The 20,466-nt window shown below is 48.4% G+C and overlaps 1 protein-coding gene across 11 annotated transcripts in view; it reads right to left on the reverse strand.

Annotated features, from left to right (window-relative positions):
- The window catches only part of CD44 (CD44 molecule (IN blood group)), an 88,993-nt gene extending 68,760 nt beyond the window's left edge, over window positions 1-20,233 (reverse strand). Inside the window, exon 1 of one of the 11 annotated variants that reach the window (XM_020912261.2) lies at window positions 19,978-20,233. In XM_020912261.2, coding sequence (XP_020767920.2) covers window positions 19,978-20,044 — 67 coding nt within the window. In that variant the 5' untranslated portion in view covers window positions 20,045-20,233. Of the gene's footprint in view, window positions 1-3,273; window positions 3,510-19,977 lie in introns of those variants that run through there. The other 10 variants (XM_070473189.1, XM_070473190.1, XM_020912263.2 and 7 more) reach the window with 10 other exon arrangements.
- Between the last annotated feature and the right edge of the window lie 233 nt (window positions 20,234-20,466).

Raw genomic sequence — 20,466 nt, forward strand, 5'->3', positions numbered from 1 at the left:
TCCCTCACCCAAGGGATGCCTCCCCGAGGCACTGTCGTTTCAGCTGAGAACTGAAGGACAGACAGGGAACTAGCGGGCCAGGATCAGCAGGCCTCACAGTCCGGAAATTCACCCTCAGAATAAAGCGCAAATCATTTCAGTTTGCTAGAATCCATTTCCTCTCGCTCTTTCATCATTAGATTTTGAGAAGCAAGGCCCCCTTCCTGTGTCAGAAACCATCACATTCTTGAGGTCCACATTAAACATCCCCTGGGTTTCTCTCCCCTGGATTCAGTCCTTATAAATCCTTTAATGATACTTAAGTGATTAAAAAGGAATGGAAAACAAATTTTAAAATTCTGAGTTTCCCTCCAAGCTGTTAGATTCATGAGCACACTGCATGGAGGCAGGACACTGGCCCAGAAAACCCACCTGTCTATCTTTGGACTAATCAAAATGTTAAGATGTTAGACCTTTGAGCTTTGGACTCAGAGAAACTATTAATATTTGGAAGGAGTTTTTCTTCTTATGAAAGAGCAATTATCCATACAAAATTCAATAGTTAATTTAGATTCCCTGAAGCAAGTCTGATCCATGGGGAGTCAACACAGTGTGGTTGCAGGAACATCAACTCTGAGAGTGGAGAAGCTAGGATTCAGATCCTGAATCTGCATCAATTCTGTGATCCTGGGAAAGTCATTAAATGTCTCTCCTCTACAGGAGTGTAATAATGCTAAGTGGGAAGTTGATGTCAGTGCTGGATTAGATAATGGAGCTGAACACACTTCACACACATTTAAACACTCCAGGAGTGTAGTTTTTGAAAAGGGAAGCCTGCCTTCTCCCTTGGGGGTCATCATCTCATAATTTACAGGAAGAGATGCTCTTCCAAGGTCGCAGTAATTCTTTTTAAATGGATCACTACAGACTCATGGTCTCAGCAAAGTGCAGCTCCAGCAGCGCTGAGATAAGCTGGAATGATGAGTTTCTAATAATAAAGCGCTCAAGTGTGCAAAAGATGGACTATTTCTTGTAAATTATAACAGATTTAAGGTTATTCCCTGATATGCTTTTATTGGAGAGAGGAAAAGATAAAGTTATAGCTATCGTGATTGAGTATAAACCCAGACCATCCAAGCCTCCAACTGCAGCGTGTCCCCCATGTGAACTCTTTGTCAGTGAGGTGTGTCTTCCCGGGAGAAGCGTGAGGGTGTGACTTAGAAAACACAAGAACTTGCCTTTTTTCTTTTGCCTACATAGAATTGTAGATCAAACTCTACCAGCTGTGTCGACTCCCTTAGCACCTATTGATTATAAGAGACACTGCTACCAATGCAATAAAATTCTTCTAATTGAAAGTGCTTCAGGAAGACGAGGCCACCAACTCCTAACTCATTTGGGTGGATCATGACTGGTCTAAGTCGAGCACTGTGGTCAGAGTTCTCCTTGCCAGTGATCCAGTTAGTGTGGGTCTCCTGGGGAACAGCACCCCATTCTTTCAACGAGAAGTAAAGTGAAGTCGCTCAGTCACGTCCGACTCTTTGCGACCCCATGGACTGCAGCCCACCAGGCTCCTCCATCCATGGGATTTTCCAGGCAAGAGGACTGGAGTGGGTTGCCATTTCCTTCTCCAAGGGAAGTCAATTACGGATTCTGGAAAAGCCATCCTTCCGCTTTTTTAGAAGAGATATTTATGAATACGTATCCCTTCTTCTGGAGGTAGACACTGCGTTTTGTTTTGTTTTTCCGTAGGATGCCTGGAACTGTGCGAGTCCATTTGGGACCATGAAAGAGGCTAAACTATAGGAAGAGACTATGAGGGGCAGAGTGGAAAGCTGGAAGAAAACTGCATCTTTGATAACATCATTGAGCTTCTGGAATCATCCTGTTTCCATATTTCTTGCTGTGCTAGATAACAATTTATGAGGGTTGATGATCTGTTACTTACAGTGATAGCAGCTGACATGCACTGATGTGGGTATACCAAGAAATATGACAGATAGCAATTCCATGGGACTGACACATCATGGTTTGATGCATAGATGGGCTGTAGCTTTTGTTCAACCATGATAGCTATAACTCCATCCTTATCTCTGCAACCCAAGAAAGCACATCTGAACAAAAGGAAAAGGATGCCATCATCATCACTGGGAGGGGGAATAATCTGAATTTGTTCTTGTTTAGAAGACACAGTTGTTTCTAACTGATCATCTGGATGGCTGGTGCCTATACTCTGCTAATTGATAAATACTATTAGCATTGTGTGTGTATGTATGTGTGTGTATGTGTGTGTGTATGCACACGTCTGACTCTTTGTGACCCCATGGACTGTAGCCCTCCAGACTCCGCTGTCCATGGAATTTTCCAGGCAAGAATACTGGAATGGGTTGCAATTTCCTACTCCAGGGGATCTTCCTGACCTACGGATCAAACCTGTGTCTCCTGCATTGTCAAGCAGATTCTTTACCACTGTGCCACCTGGGAAGCCCAGCCTCTGCTTTTACCTGAAAGCATTCTAAGTGATGCTTTGTTGGGGGGTTTTTTGTTTTTGTTTTTTCCTTACCACATCTATCTCACCTTCCTGATAGAGTCCACTGTGGTCATCTCCAAGTATTTACCACCAACAAAGAGATAAAAAAAGTGAGGACTTTGTAGTCAAATAGTTGGACATCTGAATCCTAGGGCTCTTGCCTGCTCCTCCTGCCTGGACCCAGTCAATGCACCTGCATAGCTGCTGGAAGTCATCCTACAAACCACCCCGTAGGGACACATCAATCAGACTCTGGCCTCAAACTCTTGCCACCAAAGTGTTCAAAACAAGACCAAGAAACTTCCAATAAAATGGACCAAATTTGACCCTAACACAAGGCTTAATGCTCAGGATACCTACATAAATTATGAATTTTTCTCCCATGGAAAAATGATACTTTTTGTTTCCCAGAGTTTGGGTTCCTTCATTTCCCCAACATGTGCTTCTAAAAGTTTGAGTCAACTTGGAGGTTCTCATGGTTCTCTTCCCAGCACTGTCTATTGCAGGGCAGGTAGGACAAACCTATTGCTTTCAGAATTTGGAGGAATAAAACCTTCTTTTTGGGCCCTCTTAGTCAGAGGACCCTGTGTGAGGCAGCCAGAACAGGAGCTGCCGTGGCTACAGTTGTGATGACGAGCTCTGACCCCAGTTACCAAACTGTCCCCTGGACTTGAAAGCTGGTGGGAATGAGGAGTCCATCAGGTAGCCCCAACCCCGCCCCCTCCCCCAACATGGAGCTGCAGGAATCCTGCAAACACACTCACTGCTAGTCATGGAGAAGTCTTCTCTGATGCTTCAAATCAGGCGCAGTCTCCCTGTTACATGCCCTCACAAGCTTCTGTACTTCTCCTTCTGAGTTCTGACCACAAGTGTCATTAAACAAGGGTGTAATGAGTTGTTTACAGCGTCTTCCCAGCTCGAGCATGAGTCCCATCACAGCAGCAACTGTGTGTCTCTTTTTTGAGGCTGTATTCCTAGTGCCTGGCAGAGTGCCTGGCATATATTGGTATTCAGTAAATGCATGTTGAGTAAACAAATGCACCGTTTGAAAACCACTGACTGCTCAGAGAGGATAGGTAAGAGCTAGGCCGGGTGATGTTGGGCCTTTTGGTTTCCAAAGATTCATTGAGTCATAAAGGATCAAAACAAACACCAAGTATGCATGCACAAGGTACTACACAGGAAACCAGATCCGAAAACAGTGACAGCCCCAGCAGAGTATAAACACCTGCACTATTTCCCACTGTGTCACACACACACACACAAAGCCCAAAGCCCAGGACTATTTTCTCTTCCTCTCTGTCCCTTCAAATCTCCTGGCCTTGGTCAGCCATGTGTCCTCCTGTTTAGTGCCCTTTCCTATCATCTCAAAGGATGAAATGGAAAGGGGACTGGATGGAGCGTCAGAAACCAGAGTTTTGACTCTAACCAGTTGTGTGACCTTGGGCAAGTCATGTGCAGTCTTCAAGATGGCTTTCCCATAGTCATCCAAAAGAAAGAGGTGGACTCTGTAATTTCCAGCACCTTTCCCGATCCTGCCATGCCATCATCATTGGCTTTGTGTCACCAGATCCTGAAAACGTCTCACTGAGGGCCCTTTCTCCTCTTCTCCCTCTTTGGATCCATAATTCAGTGCTGCTATAGGATGCAGCTCAGCCTTGCACCTTCTAAGCCCTAGTAAAGCATCTGAAAACCCCCCTCATTTGCCCCCAGCACTTTTATTGAGTCACTGCACTAGGGGTGTTGTGACAGAACTTGGCAGGGCACCGCAATCCCCTGCAGGCTGGCAGTGTCTGCCCGCCTCCGGAAACAGCAGGATCAAGAACTTGAGCACATACCAAGGGCCCTGGATAAGCGCTACCCTGGAGAGGAGGGCAGCACGTAGGAGACGGGTGAGCATTCCGAAGACTACAATTTCAATGACTGGGGTCAGCCAGCAACAGGAGACAGAGATAGAGGTGAAAGTGACTTCAGTAATAATAGAACCTTGTAGTTTCAACATCACATGTTCTGCCTACCAGCACAAAACACTTCTCCAGCAGCAGGTAAAGGTGGAGCAGTCTAGGGGAGGCAGAGGGATTATTACCCCCATGCCGTTTCACACAGTGCACTGAAACATGAGACAGATAAAGCCAGCAGCCCAGGGTCACACAATTAGGCTTTGACACGCTGGGAATTAGAGCAGTGTCCTAATCTCACCCAGGGGCTATTTCCAGTAGACTCCTGATGGGGCCTTTGTTTATCCGTGGGTTCTACCTTATCTTACCTGCCCAGGCAGTGAGCTTGCTTTTTTCCCTTGGGGATGAACAGGGGGAAACTGGAGCAGCTCAGAGTGGACTGACCAGCCTGAGTTCAGAACCCAGCCTTCTTGACTTGGATGCTCCAGTGGGGCCAGCCTGTGGAATGCTACCACTGTTTGTATCTAGGAGGCGAGGAAGAGCCCCCCGTAGCAGCTGAGAATGCAGAGGCTCCAGGGCTGATAAAAGTTGTAATTAACATGCACATACAACCCTTTCATCTTCAAAGGCTTTAGCTAACATGAGTTAGCTATCATCCCCATGGCTGAGGAATCATTTTCGTCTTCCCAGTTTACAGATGAAGAAGTTGATGGGAGAAGCTACCCTTGGCCATGAGGTCTGGCCCTTGTTCAAACAGAGGAGATTCCTGGCTCCAAGCACCTTACTTCACTAGAGTTGATGGGAAAACAATGTGAATGAATCAGAAGAAAGGGCTGAGGGGATCAAACTGCTCCGGGAAAGAGGCTGCATTTATACCATTCTGGAAGGAGACTGAGTCTATGGTATGGCTATTTAACCAGATTAAGTGGGCTAACCTCCCAGCGTTACACACACTATCAGAAAGGCACATTAGAAAAGCCTGCTGCTCTATTGTGGTGATGTCTGTGTGATCCAGGACGGTCAAATCCTCCATACTGTGCCCACAACAGACGTCATTAATTGACCTCAGCACTCTCTGCGGGCTTTCCGGGTGGCACTAGTGGTAAAGAACCCATCCGTCAATGCAGGAGACATAAGAGACATGGGTTCGATCTCTGTGCCGTGAAGCTAAAGAGTCTGTCTACAATGCAGGAGAGCCAGGTTCGATCCCTGGGTCGGGAAGATCCCCTGGAGAAGGAAATGGCAACCCACTCCAGGATTCTTGCTGAGGAAATCCCATGGACGGAGGAGTCTGGCGGGCTACAGTCCATGGGGTCGCAAGAGTCAGGCATGACTTAGCAACTAAACCACCACCACCAATATTCTTGCCTGGAAAATTCCATGGAGAGAGAAGCCTGGAGGACTGCTGTCCATAGAGTTGCAAAGAGAGTCGGACATGACTGAAGCAACTTAGCATGCATGCATACAATCTCTGCGGCTGAGCCAAGGTCTGGCTTCTTAGCACACACAGCCTCTCAGGCAGCCTCGAGTAATCAATGGGAAACAACGAGGAGCTGAAATCTGTTTGCTATTGCTGCCCTGCCGTAGAGCCTGTTTGCGATTCTCTTAAACTGCCAAAAGTTGCCTAAGTTTTTATCTCAACCAAGGCTGGAACTGACCTTTTTCTGAACTCTGTCTAGCACTCTCTAAAGAGGGTGTCATGAGAACTTCTAAGTCTCTGGAATGGAATCTCATATATGGTGCCACTTGATCACTTGAAGTCTGTCCAACCTCATCCTTCACTGTTCTTCAGCATGGTGTCTCTTAATTAAAGTGCACGGAGCCCCTCACTGACCCCAATCAAGTCACACTTATTTGCCCAACTTTAAACTTTCAGTTCATTCTTTATGCTTCCCTAAGTCACTCTCCTTTCTCTGTTCATCTTCTTGAAGTGAAGTGAAGTGAAATCGCTCAGTCGTGTCCGACTCTTTGCAACCCCATGGACTGTAGGCCAGCAGGCTCCCCCGTCCATGGGATTTCCCAGGCAAGAATACTAGAGTGCATTGCCATTTCCTTCTCCAGGGGATCTTCCCAACCCAGGGATTGAACCCAGGTCTCCCACATTGCAGGCAGATGCTTTCCTCTGAGCCTCATGCTCAATTCATTCTCAAATTTTACTGCTTCCATGAAACCATCCTACACAATTGCCACACACAGAAATGTCTGCTCTTTTATATCCTTTCTTCACTTGCTTAGTTCTTCTTTTACCAAACAGTAAATTCTCTGAGGACAGACACTAGACCTACTTCCCTCACTTCTTTCCACAAAGCCAATCACATAATAGTTTTTAGTGCATTTATTGAATCGGTGGGTTTATCCCCATTTTACACCCAGAGAAACAGAGGCAACTAATAAAGGAAGAACCTTGCCCACAGTCATCCTGTAACTAAGATGGAAAAATGCTGAGCCTCCGCTGGCCACATGTGGTTCTCACTTCTCCTTGAAGGCAGTGTCTGGGGGATTGACTGGAGATACAGATGACTGGACCATACCCAGCAATTACCGAGAGCAATGCCAATGACAGAACTGAATCCATTCAGAAGTATTTCAACTTCTGGTCAGTGGATTCTAGATGGATATGAAACAGGGCACACCCAGGATGCACTGTGATCTGACAAGGGTTTTCAGTGACCGACAGAAGATCAGAATCCCAACAGAGCATTTAGTCTTTGACTTACCACCTTGAAGTGACAGCTTAGTTGCTCAGTCATGTCTGACTCTTTGAGACCCCAGAGACAAGCCTGCCAGGCTCCATGGAATTCTCCAGGCAAGAATACTGGAGCGGGCTGCCATTCCCTTCTCTAGGGGATCTTCCCGACCCAGGGATAGAACCCAGGTCTCCTGCATTGCAGGCAGATTCTTTACCATCTGAGACACCAGGAAAACCCAACTTATCACCTGGACAAACGCCTAAGTAATGTAGTCTTTCTAACTTCCTTTCCCACTTCCTGCCCTCACTGAGCAGGAAGTTTCTCTGGTTGCACAGAAAAGAAATAAACATCTTAGTAGGAGTCTGGAAGTTTCTCCATAGAAGCAGCAACTCACCATCTCAAAAGACTACTTGTGCCACCTTAGTTATATATATATTTGTTTGTTTGTTTTGTTTTCAAATTCCCATGGCCACCCTAGTTCTTTCCCCTAGGATGCTACAGCTCATCCTCTAAGCACTGCTCTGGCTGAATACTGTGGTTCATTTTGAACCAACATGTTACAGGGATCCTTTTGAGGAAAGCTGAGAAATCCAATGTGTTCATGGAGCTTTGAGAGTGAAGGACATAATCTTTTCTGTTCTTCAGGGGCTGACTTCTCTAGCCTCTTGAAGCAATGTTTGTTCAAAGAATATTGCATCTGGAAGTGAAGTGAAAGTTGCTCAGTCTTGTCCTATTCTTTGAGACCCCATGGACTATACAGTCCATGGAATTCTCCAGGCCAGAACACCAGAGTAGGTAGCCGTTCCCTTCTCCAGGGAATCTTCCCAACCCAGGGATTGAACCCAGGTCTCCTGCATTGCAGGTGGGTTCTTTACCAGCTGAGCCACAAGGGAAGCCCTATTGCATCTGGATCCTGTGGCTAATCCCAGGACTGGCTTTGGGCAGTTTTAGCTGTGGGACTGACACCTGTTGCTAACTTCTCTGGCTTAGACTTCATCTGCTTACCCGCAAGTGGTCAGAAGGATCTGGCGGAGTCCTCTGAGCAGAGCACCTTGGCCCAGGAGTCCATCCGGCCAATTGGCACTTAAGAGTATAACTCGGTCCATAGACTTGTTTCTGGTATGGGTTAATAATTCACTTCTGATATTTAATACAAACCAGGCATCACTTTTGTGTGTTGGGGGGCAGTCAGGAGGGGAGGGACTGCACCATAGTTTGTTATTCCTTGCATTAACTTTAATGAGGCTTAGGTGTTCATGGGCCTGCAGAATGGTGGGTTTACAGAATGTGAGGCTGGGAAAGGACTGCACAAACCAACTAAAATCCTGCTGTCTCATTTGACACACAGAAAATTGGAGGCAAACTAGAGTAAAATGACTGGCTCTGCATCACACTGTGAATCAGTTATAGAGAGGCGCTAAAGAATTATAGTCATCTCTATACTTGAGGCACCTTCTGTGTGCTAGACCCGAGCTCCAGACACTAGGTGCTGAGCATTGTTCTAGACACTTAAATGTGTGCGAGCACTGGGGCTCATGCTGCTCTAATGCGCCCAGGAGGAGAATCAACTTGTTTCACAGCCCTTCTTCCGTCCACGCAGCCCTTCTTCCATCCACGCAGCCCTTCTTCCGTCCACACAGCCCTCCTCCAAAGCCAACCTTCTCATTCCCATCCCACCACATGGAACAGCTGGTTCGGTACAGAAGGTCTTTAAACCATTGAAAGAAAGAACTCCTCCCTTTTTTCCTTTTAACATAGTGACCAAAAAGCCCACCTCTTGTCTCTGAGTGTCACTGGAACACGATTTTGAGGCTTAGGTTCTGTGTACATGAGGTCAGATTTGGCAGTGCTGGGGCTGAGAGGCAGACAGACCTCTAGGAAATTAAGACCCTTGGTCTACTGGACAAAACACAGTGAGCTCTAAACTTCTCCTGCCTTGCCTGATATGTCAAACTCAAAGAACTGCACACTCAAATTAGAGAGAATGCAGAGTAAAGCGATGTCAAAGAGATGAAAGGATCAGTATAGAAACACGAGAAAAAAAAACAAAACAGGTTTCTATAGATCAGAAAGATCTAAAAAGATGAAAAAACATTAGCCAGAACCTATGAAAATCTCAAAAGGTAAATGATAAAGATGGCTTTGCTAGCCAAATCCAGAACTTTCATTCATTCAGTCCAACATTTATTGAACATCTACTATAATTGAGAAACTGACAGATGGGAACCTCAAGGATACAAAATTGTACATAATGTACATAAAACATAAGCTTTTCCCTAAGGAGCTTATAGACTCACCTGTGAAAGAGAACAGAGACCATAAGATAGCTCAGCAGCATCCTTTGAATTTGTTAGTAGAAATACGCTTGTGGGGTTTTCACGAATTATCAGGGAGAAACAACTAGTAGACAAAAGGGCAAAGCAAAAGTCACTTGAGGAAGTCTAGAGCAAAGGTCTCCAACCCCTGGGCCATGGACCAGTTTTGGTCTGCAGCCTGTTAGAAGCACAGCAGGAGGTGAGCAGTGGGTGAAACTAAAACCATCTCCCCGCCCTATCCATGGAAAAATTGCCGTCCATGAGACTGGCTCCTGGTGCCAAAAAGGTTGGGGACTGCTGGTCTAGAGGGATGAATCTGACCTCTAAGGCTGACCTTGGGAAGATAACTAGTTCCATCACAGAGAATCCACTACAAAGATGAAGTTCTGGGCAGGAGATTTCTATGGCAGTATTACTTGTCTCTCCAAACTCTGCTTTATGTCTATGTGACCAGCTTTCTTGTGGGTACCTATACCCTTGTCCTCCCCTTGTAGGAAAGTGTGGCCCTGAAACTCATTGGTGGCTGAGGGGCTGACATCAGCTGGTCTGCTATAGACTGTAAGATGATGCTCAGCTCTGTTGGAATCTGATTCATGAACTGGACACATGCACCAATGCCAACATTTGTAACTGGCATACAGTATGTACACCATTTGATACTTTTGGAGCCAGGGGCCTGGCTAGAAATGATCTTCCAAGCCAGAGGCAAGAGACCAGGTCTGAGGTGCATGGAATTGTTCCTTTCTCCCTGGCATCTCAAGTTCCACAATGGTCAACACTTGTGAAGAGGCCTTATCATCCCCACTCTAATATCTTGGTGGGTTCTCTCTCAGACAGCAAGTAGAAATGCTGCCTGGATCCACTACTGATGGGTGGTTTCTTCTAGAAGGCACTGCAGACCTACCCAAGTGCAGAAAGATGTACTAAAATTGAAACAGATGGGGCTCTGTGATGAGTCGCTGCTCCCAGGACAAACGCCCAGCTGCCTACCTGCAGGCTGAGTCGGAAGTCTCCAGGGGCCTTTGCTTCCCCCCTTCCGGGAGAGCACCCAGAAGAAATGCTCCCTGCCCTCTCCCATGCAAAGGTCACCTCCTGGGCCAAACAGTAGCCAAGCCACAGGTTTGCACTGGAGCTGGGAAGACAGGCAGAAATAAATGTCTAGTTTTGGCCCAATTTCATGTGCTCAGGGTGAGCATAGCCTGTTGCCTGACACTCTTCACTCTCAGAGTCTATCCTTCCGTCTCCAATTCTAGCTGGTAGAGAGAAGGTCCTGGCATTAAGGACCTTCTTAAGGACCCTTAAGCTTAGGGCAAACATTTTTACTGCTGTTCGATTGGCTCCTTTCCCAACTTTGTCATGAGCCAAGGTCCTGGATGATGGAGCCACCAGTCAGCAACCTTCATCCACCATCCAGGGGACAAGTACTGAAGTGATACTGAATAAATGACTAAATTCACCACCCCCTTGAATCCTACTCCTTCCTTAACTCCCCCCACTCTGCATCCCGTACGGAAGTGAGCAGAACTTCTATCATTGGAATGAAGGAGTCGCACAGAGTAGCAATGGGAAGACGTTTCCATGACAACTTCTTTCTCCTTCATATTTGCAGCTCCAGCCCTCTCCTCTGACATCATGCACAAAAAGGGAGAGCAAATCCAGCTCTGTGGATGTTATGATCCTGCCCAGCAGTGTACTAGCAGGTATGAAGACAACCAGCAAGCATACTAGCAGGTATCATCGTTTGGGTTTCTGGGCACCCTGACTTCTTGATATACTAAGGAAGGCAGAGCAATGCAATCAGTAAGGACATGAACTCTGTAGCTAGACCACCTGGACTTGAAACCCAACTCTACTACTTACCAGCTCTGTGGCCTTGGGCAAGTTACTCAAATTCTTTATGCCTCTGTTTTCTCATATGTAAAAGAGAAAGAGGAGCATGCGTTCCTAAGGTTAGTGCATGGATTAAATACGTTAGTAGAGGGAACAGGATGATGTCAGCATGTGGTCAGGACTCCGTGTTTGCTATTATTACTAACAGTAGTGACAGTATCTCCAACATATACAACTGACTGCAAAGAAATAAACACAAAAGGTACAAGAGCTCTAACCCTCCAGAAAGGTTGAGGGTTAGAAGGATGAACTTTCAGGCACACAGCTCAAGGAGACTCACCATGACACCATGGCAAAGTCTCAAAATCACGGGTCTCTGTGAATTCTCTCTCTCCCTAGAATTTTGCAATTAATGTTCACTCTCAAAAGCTGAAGACTCGGGAAAGACTTTGGGGACCTGAGTTTTGCAAATTACCTCCTTGGTGACTCAGCCCCTCCCCACCCACCTGGGACATATCTGCCCACACTTGCTCTTAGGAGAGACTCTTGCCTCAAGAGGACACACCCAGGCAGCCAATGCACCCCCAAACTCAGGGAGATCTGGGTTCGTGAGGTTCTGGACCCCCCTGACACTCACCCCTCATCCTGCCCCCAAGTTTCACGGGGTGGATGAGCCCTGAGTAGGCAGGACCTGCCCCATTTGTGGTCAGCTTCACACGTGGCAAGCTCCATGGAGACAAAGCACTGCTGGCCTCCATATCAGATGTCAGGCTTTGCTAAAGACCTTTAGTAGCTGCAGGAGACCCACAGAGAAGGCAAGGATCTTCTGGGAAGTACTTCCACCTCTCTGCCAGCTGCTAACACCTTCCAGAAATCGGAGGGGGGGAGTGTTGGAGGGGTTGGAAGGGAGAGTGTGGGTCTTTCACCCAAGAGCTCCAACGTCAGATTAGCATCTCCAAAATAAGCCAGAGTTCCAAGCGGGCCACTGCCCAGGAGTGTTTTATTTTGAGGTTTCAATGTGGGACTGGGTGTCATCATCCAGCCTAGCTCCCACTCCCTTCTTGGCCAAGAAGTGAGTCATCCTGTCCTTAGACAGACGTCCCCAGTCACGGCAAGCAGCCACCAAAGCCACAAACAGATGGGTGATCTCCCTACTCGGGCAGACCAAAAACGAGTCCTGTGGTGGGCAGCTGTCCAGCCAAGCACTCATCTCAGCCTTGTCCTGCAGGCAGTCCTCAGCACCGTTACCATATACAGATAAAGGCCTCTGCATCCTAGGTAGGCTGTGCAGCATGTTTTCGTATACCTGGATGTAGTAATTTCTATACTCTAAATATTCATTTCAGTTCAACAGTAACAGATAACAAATATGGGCCAGGACTGGGTTCTGAGACTACAAAAATGAATGTGATTCCATCCCTGATGTCAGGGGGACCCCCCCACAACACTGCAGAAGAGAGATAAGAAAAGATCTCTCTGGTCTGGGGTTTTCTGCCAATGAGAAGTGTGAAAGTCATGAGCACCTCTTGGCCTCAGAAGATAAATAAGCTTATTGATCTTAATTTCCCTGTGCATTTTTTAGGCTAATTAACTGGGGGCCTATGAGGACCACATATCTTCTTGTCAGAAACGAGGCTGGCCACCATTGAGTGACGCCAGGGATTCTCAGCTGGGGGTGACTTAATCGCCACCCCCATTTGGCCATGTCTGGAGGCAGTTAGAACTGGACAGGGAACAACAGACTGGTTCCAAATAGGAAAAGGAGTACATCAAGGCTGTATATTGTCACCCTGCTTATTTAACTTATATGCAGAGTACATCATGAGAAATGCTGGGCTGGAAGAAGCACAAACTAGAATCAAGATTGCTGGGAGAAATGTCAATAACCTCAGATACGCAGATGACACCACCTTTATGGCAGAGAGTGAAGAGGAACTAAAAAGCCTCTTGATGAAAGTGAAAGAGGAGAGTGAAGAAGTTAGCTTAAAGCTTAACACTCAGAAAACTAAGATCATGGCATCTGGTCCCATCATCTCATGGGAAATAGATGGGGAGACAGTGGAAACAGTGTCAGACTTTATTTTGGGGGGCTTGAAAATCACTGCCGATGGTGACTGCAGCCATGAAATTAAAAGACGCTTACTCCTTGGAAGGAAAGTTATGACCAATTTAGATAGCATATTAAAAACCAGAGACATTACTTTGCCAACAAAGGTCCATCTGGTCAAGGCTATGGTTTTTCCAGTGGTCATGTATGGATGTGAGAGTTGTACTGTGAAGAAAGTTGAGCGCCGAAAAATTGATGCTTTTGAACTGTGCTATTGAAGACGACGCTTGAAAGTCCCTTGGACTGCAAGGAGATCCAACCAGTCCATCCTAAAGGAGATCAGTCCTGGCTGTTCATTGGAAGGACTGATGCTGAAGCTGAAACTCCAACACTTTGGCCACCTCATGCGAAGAGTTGACTCGTTAGAAAAGACCCTGATGCTGGGAGGGATTGAGGGCAGGAGGAGACGGGGACGACAGGGGATGAGATGGTTGGATGGCATCACCGACTCGATGGGCATGAGTTTGAGTAAATTCCGGGAGTTTGTGATGGACAGGGAAGCCTGGCATGCTGTGATTCATGGGGTCGCAAAGAGTCGGACACGACTGAGCGACTGAACTGAGCTGAACTGAACTGACTGGAGGCAATATAGGCTGTCACACCTGGCCGGGGGCACGGAGAGAGGGGGAGGGAGGTGGTGGTGGCAGGCGTGCACTATCAGAATCTAGAGTGTGAATAAACCAGAGATGCACTGTCAGCTGTTATCCAGGAAACCCTCCACTCAACCACAAGCTACTCGAGAGTGAGGACTGTGCCCTGTTGACCATGAGCTCTCAAGACCTAATCACTTGGTGCACCAAATAGGCAGCAAGTGCTTGAGTTTTGCTGATATGCTGTCCGGTTAATGAACTTGCTTGAGAGTTGGTAAATGAACCGGTCAGTCGTGTCCGACTCTTTGCGACCCCGTGGACTGTAGCCTACCAGGCTCCTCCACCCACAGGATTCTCCAGACAAGAATACTGGAGTGGGTTACCATTTCCTTCTCCGGGGATCTTCCCAACCCAGGGATCTAACCCGGGTCTCCCGCATTGGAGGCAGACACTTCAACCTCTGAGCCACCAGGGAAGCCCAAATGAACCGCAGAGAAACAGAAATACACAAGGCCCGAGCTCATTTCCCCTTCTTCGGATGCTCAAATCTTCTCTTGTGCACACGGTCCCCTCCTCTTCCCCATCACTGAGACCCCCAGCCCTCCTGGCTGTGCCTCAGCTCGGGAAGGCTGTCAGTCCTGTGGTCCTAGTTGTTCCACATGGAGAACCTTAAGGTTCTCGGATAGAGTCCCGCATCTCTCACATTTAACTCCCCTGTGATACCCAGTACGGTGTGGGACCCACCGAAGACACTATACAAGCTTAACGACCAACCAGCAATACCACATTATGGGTAGACACATGCGTTGAGATACTTACACACCTATGGGCACACCTACCATGTATATGTCCACACCTAGCCAGCAAAAACCCAGTATGTCATTTTTCTTGGGGCTTCACATATTGGGATGATCAAGAAAGAGAGAGCAGAGGGGCACAAATGTTCCTCTCCAAAGTATAAATTTTCTGAACCAGACAGTAATTTAATTGGATAGTAATTTAATTAGGCTGATTCATGAGCTGTAGAGATGTGATTTTCACTTATGCAAAAATTCATGCCAGTTTCTGACTTCTAATCACACAAAGTCATGCAACTTATTTGTAGAAAAAATCTGTATTAAGTCAAAATATACACTGGACTTCAACTGGTAGAATATATGCATGTTTGAAATCCTGACCCTCCTGGAAAATCCAGAGTTCCCAACCGCCGTGTCCATGCCAAGCCAGATCCCACAACCACACACTTAAGAAAACACTCCTTCTTTACTCTGGCAGATTGGGCTGGCTTCCCAAATCTTTGCTGGGCAGCTTCGAGGGAGCACACTTTTTAAGAAAAATATCAATGTGCTAAGGGATTAAGAGTGGCGTTCCAATTTAAGGTTGGAGGCATCAGCCTCCCCTGGCGAGTCTAGAGAACACTGGTGTGTTTCCCACTGAAGCAAAGACACAGAGGAAATTGAGTCATCAGCATCTGGCTCTGCAACTCCTCAGACGTTCTCTCTGAAGCAGAAAAGATCCCCTTTGAGAACTCCACTTGGTGGCGGGATTTGCCACCTGCCTCAGTTCATTCTTTCACAAGACCCACTTCCCTTTCAGTCTCTGGGTGGAGTCAACTAAATAGGAGGTGCGGGGAAACACAGGGGTAAGCCTGTAACTCAGCCCCCATCCCAGCCAGGCTGGGTGGCCGGAGGGAGGCTTTGTCCCTCCCATAACCTCCTCTTCATCAGGGACTCCCCACCTAGAACCGTCTGACAGTCAAGGCCAAACTGAAATCTCACTTGAGTGGCCACGTGTCACCTCGCACCCCACACTGACTTTCCGTTCAAGATCCTTGCCTTTTCTAGAGAACCTTTTCGGCCCATCACCGGGGGCCTCAACACTCCCCCTCACTGGGGCACACACAACCTGATAAATGCTGAGGGTTTCCACTGAGCATATAACAAGGGGGCTTCCTGGGTCATTGCACCTAAAATGCTTGCAGGGTCAGAGCCTCTGCAAGACCCCCAGCCTTTTTTTTTCCATTTCCAGGCAGAAAGCCTTGCCCTGACTTGTCTCTTAGACAAGGAACAGCCTCTCCCTTTTTTCCAAGCCTGCAAATGAGAGCATGTCTAGAAGGGCAGCTGGACTCTGATAAGGGAATTGACTTATTTTAGTAACAAATAGCTAGGTTGGCATCTCTCGACAGCTGTGGCCAGGACTGGAAAAGAGACAGGCCAGGGCAGAGCAGGGCAGCTAAGAGCTCTCAGCCTGCTGGGGAAGAGGAAAGCCACTCATCTCAGGCTTCACGTTTGCTGGCCTCACACAATTTCCAGAGTCCTCCAGAGGCAAATAATGAATCAAAGGAACACAGGCACTGGACTCTAACACAAAGGATGTGAGACATCAGAGGACCCCAACTCCATCACTCATACTAGCTGTGTGTCTTCAGGCAAGTTATTCCATCTCCCTGAGCCTCTCAACTTCTTTATCTAGAAAATGGAATGAAAAGATTGCTAAACATACACAGGGCTGTTTTGAAGCTTATATAGGATAACCTGTTCAAAGCCCATGGCCAAATGCCTCCTATGAATTGTGTGCGTGTGAGCTCAGTTGTGTCCGACTCTTTGTGACCCCATGAACTGTGAAGCCGTCCAGGCTCCTCTGTTCATGGGGTTTTCCAGGCAAGCATACTGGAGTGGGTTGTCATTTCCTCCTCCAGGGGATCTTTCTGAGCCAGGGATCGAACCCACATCTCCTACATCTCCTGCCTTGCAGGCGGATTCTTTACCACTGAGCCACCAGGGTCAGTGCTTGGTAAATGGTATTTCCTGCAGATTTAGGACCCTACTTTGTACAGGAACCGAGTGTTAGGCTTTTAAAGCCAGGATGCTGCTGAGTGAGAGGGATCCAGCGACACTCCAGGAGACACTGGACAGTACAGAGCATCTACCCCAAAGCAGCCACTTTGCTTGATAAGAAGAAATTTATCATCTTTATTCTTACATTAAACCCAACTGGATATTTATGGAAAATATAAAATTGTATTGAGCATTTAAGACAGTAATTTAAGGTATGAAACAAACGTTGCTACCTCTGTAGACGACACATTCCCCACCCACTGTAAGTAGTGGAGGTGGGGTTCAGTCCTGGAGGATCAACTTATTTCAGAGACCTGAGGTTTGGAAAGCGTCCTGTGCTAACACTCAGCCTGAGAGAGGGGAAGTCACCTTTTTCTCTCTGGGGATCTGTTTCCTCCTCGGGGGGGAAAAAAAGGGTTTTTCTAAATGATCCTTGGAGTCCCCATCTCGGAGTCTACAATAGTGAGTCAAGAAATATTTCTTGAATGAGTGGAAAGGGATCTGTCATAAACTAAGAATTTCACGCTGCCCAGCAGCCTCTCCAAATTGCGTGGGCCAATTTGGAAAAAGAAGGGAAAGTTTTTCTACTGGCTGCAAGACGCAAACACACCTACTTGGCACTATGCCTTTGCAGGAAGGAAGATGTCCATTGTGTATTTGGAGAACGGCTGAATTAATTGATGCTAACCAACCTCAGTGGGAATTGAGGTTTGCTTTGTTGCTGCTTCACCTGGGAAAACACAGCCAAAAGTCTAACTCCCAGAAAGAGGGGTCTCGTGCTCAGAGGGATCAGAAGGGTGCCAGCCACCCCCAAAGCCCCAGAGTTCTCAGATGCATCCCTCTTTCTAATCACAAGGGGCACAATTCTTTAGCAAGGACCCCCTCACCCACAGAGGAAAGGAGGCAGACAGGTACAGAGGGCTCCCTTCACTGCCCTTTACCCAGGGCCACTTTCTTCCTTCCATGGGTGAAAGCTAGTTCAAGGTATCTGTTCTCAAGAGAGTTTGGGTCCAATGCTGCGTAACTGTATTTGGCCATGTCTCACTTCTTGCTTTTCAGTATGAAGATCAGACCCTTTCTTCCTCCCCAAAGCCTTGCCACTTGCCAGAATGTCCACACTGTCCTCTGGAGCCCACCGCCTTCGCTGGTGGGGCACCAGGAGAGTCTCCCCGCCTCCTCTTTGTCCTTCCTCTCTCTGCCTGCCCAGCCCGAGCCCACTGTTAAGTCACATCTCCTTTCCAAGTCTCAGTTCCTTCCAAACAGCTTTACAAGCACATGAAAGCCTGGGCCCAGGCAGTTATTGCTACTGGCATTTTTTTGCGCTTCCTCCAAATGACACTGCCCAAAGGGACCAAGGAAACCCAGAGCACAAGCAAGGCTGCCCATCTGGGGGGACGGGGGGAACTTAAAGGGTCAGGACAGTGCCAAATATAGGGGGATGGGGCCCTTTAGAAGAATTTGGGCTACAGGATGGAAGGAGTCAGGAGTCAGAATCCTCAGAAGCAAAGCAGAAGATGCCCTGGGGAGGTAACATACAAACAGACTTCCCTATAGGCCAGGGAGACACCAGCCTGGCTCAAGTTCTTCCCTGAGGCCAGGCTCACAGCTCTCCTGGAAATCTTCCCCTACTCTCTCCCATCCCAAGTCTTGCTGCCTTTCAAGAGTTCCTTGGCGCTCCAGTTCCCTTTGAAAGCCTCCTCTAAAGCCTCTGGTCCACCACCTCCTTCCATAAAATCCTTTCTGAGTTTGTCCATGTCATACATACAGCTTAACCAGTGCTAACTAAGCAACAGGCAAAGAAGCCTGGTTCACAGGAGCAGCAGTCTTCTGACTGTGTGAACACAGGCAAGTCACTTAACCTCTCTGAGCTTCAGGTTGCTGCCCTCCTGTAAAACAGGGCTAACGACAGGACACTTCTCACTGGGCCATCATTGCGGGTAAAACGAGATAGCACATGCAAAGAATTTAGCACAGTGCCTGGTCCAGCCCAAATGTATAATAAATGGGGGCTGGTGCTGTCATTCTGATTATTGTTAATTATTGTTATTAATTACTATTTTTCAGATTCAGGAATCTAAATCCTAGACCCTCACTTATTCTCAGTCTAAAGTATCCCGGTAGGACTGTCTCTTACTTTCCTGGTACCCCCAGAGCTGGGTTTAATAAACACTTGCTGAGTAGAATTAACCATAGGTTGAGCTGTCTTAATGATCCATCTGGCATTTCTTAAAAGAAAAATTAATTTTGCTAGCGATAAGCAAATCAGCCATGTAATTATCTGTACATATAAAGACAAAGAAAAGGAATGCTTGGAGTTTAGCCCCGCCAGAATACCTCACACGCAGCCACCCCCTCCACAGCCCTTGAGAGGTACAGACCCTGCGGAGCTAGGATACCGGCTCCCGGATCCCTGATGCCACCCAGGAGCCGGCTCCCCTGTCCTGCTCCGAGGCTGCCAGGCACCAATCGGGAGCCACATGACCGTCTGGATTTCCCCTAACTGATTGGCAGCCTGCGGGAGGTTGCCAGGATGGAGCAGCTGGCCGAGTCACTGCCTCTCCTACTCACACTCCCTGCCCCAGGCTGGCACCTCGTGGCGACCCAGAACCTTGACGCAGAGAAGGTTCAAGTTCCCACAAGCGTTAAGATTGTTAGTGACTTGAGCCAACTGTAAGAGCTTTGGAACCTAGGTGAAATGGGGGAGCCACAGGAACTCAGGATCCCTTTCTGGGAAGCTCGCTGCCACCAAATCTCACACATGGCAACAGTGCCCATCTCTATGGCCACCTCGCCAACACCCCTGTCCCTACCCCGGCCCCTGTCCCTGCCCTGCGCAGCCTGGCTTCAAGCGCCCTTGGGCACAGGAGCCTATTAATCCAGACACAGGCTGCGCGCACTCAGGAGTCCAGTTCCTCTCTGCCTTGTGCTCCAGCGGCTCCAACCACCCCACCCCAAACCGTGCGCCAGCAGCCTGCTGCCCAGCAAACTTTTCTGCGCTCTTTCTCTTTGCCGGTCCACAAAACGGTGCTTCCCACCGACTGGCTCTCCAAGAGCTTAGCGCAAATCCTCGCCCGGTCGTCCTTCGCCAAATCCCAGCCGCTCGCCGCCCACTTGACCCCGACCCCCTAGGGCCAACGGAGCCCGCGCGGCTGCCCGCCGGCTGGGTCCGGACCACTCCCTCCCGTCCGGGCGGGCACTCACCGATCTGCGCCAGGCTCAGCTGCACGAGGCAGAGTCCCCACGCTGCGCGCCACCAAAACGTGTCCATGGCGTCGGAGCGACCGACAGAGCGAGCGGAGTGGAGCCGGAGGGGCCGGGCGCTGGGCGGGGGCCGGAGGAGCACGGGGCAAGCAGGGCGCCCGAACCTGTCGGAGGCTGGGGTCCGGCTGGCAATGAGGGCGCCTCGGAAGTTGGGTGCAGTTTTTATTCGAGGGTTGAGAGAGTGACCTAAGAGGGAGGGAGCGAGGGAGGACACACCCAAGCGAGGGGGCTGTGACTAAGCAGCCGGCAGAAGTTTAAAGACGTACCAGCTCTCCTTAGCCCTGGCCCCTCCGCCCCCGCCCTGTTCTCTCCCGAGATAATAAAGCGGGGTGCCTGGGCGCGCACCCCGGAGAGTCGAAGGGTCCCCGTGAACCCAGGACGCACCGACTTTCCTCGCCTGGCGGCTGGGAGCGCAGCCTCTGGACGCAG

The sequence above is a fragment of the Odocoileus virginianus genome, chromosome 10 (assembly GCF_023699985.2).
Source record: "Odocoileus virginianus isolate 20LAN1187 ecotype Illinois chromosome 10, Ovbor_1.2, whole genome shotgun sequence".
Taxonomy (NCBI): domain Eukaryota; kingdom Metazoa; phylum Chordata; class Mammalia; order Artiodactyla; family Cervidae; genus Odocoileus; species Odocoileus virginianus.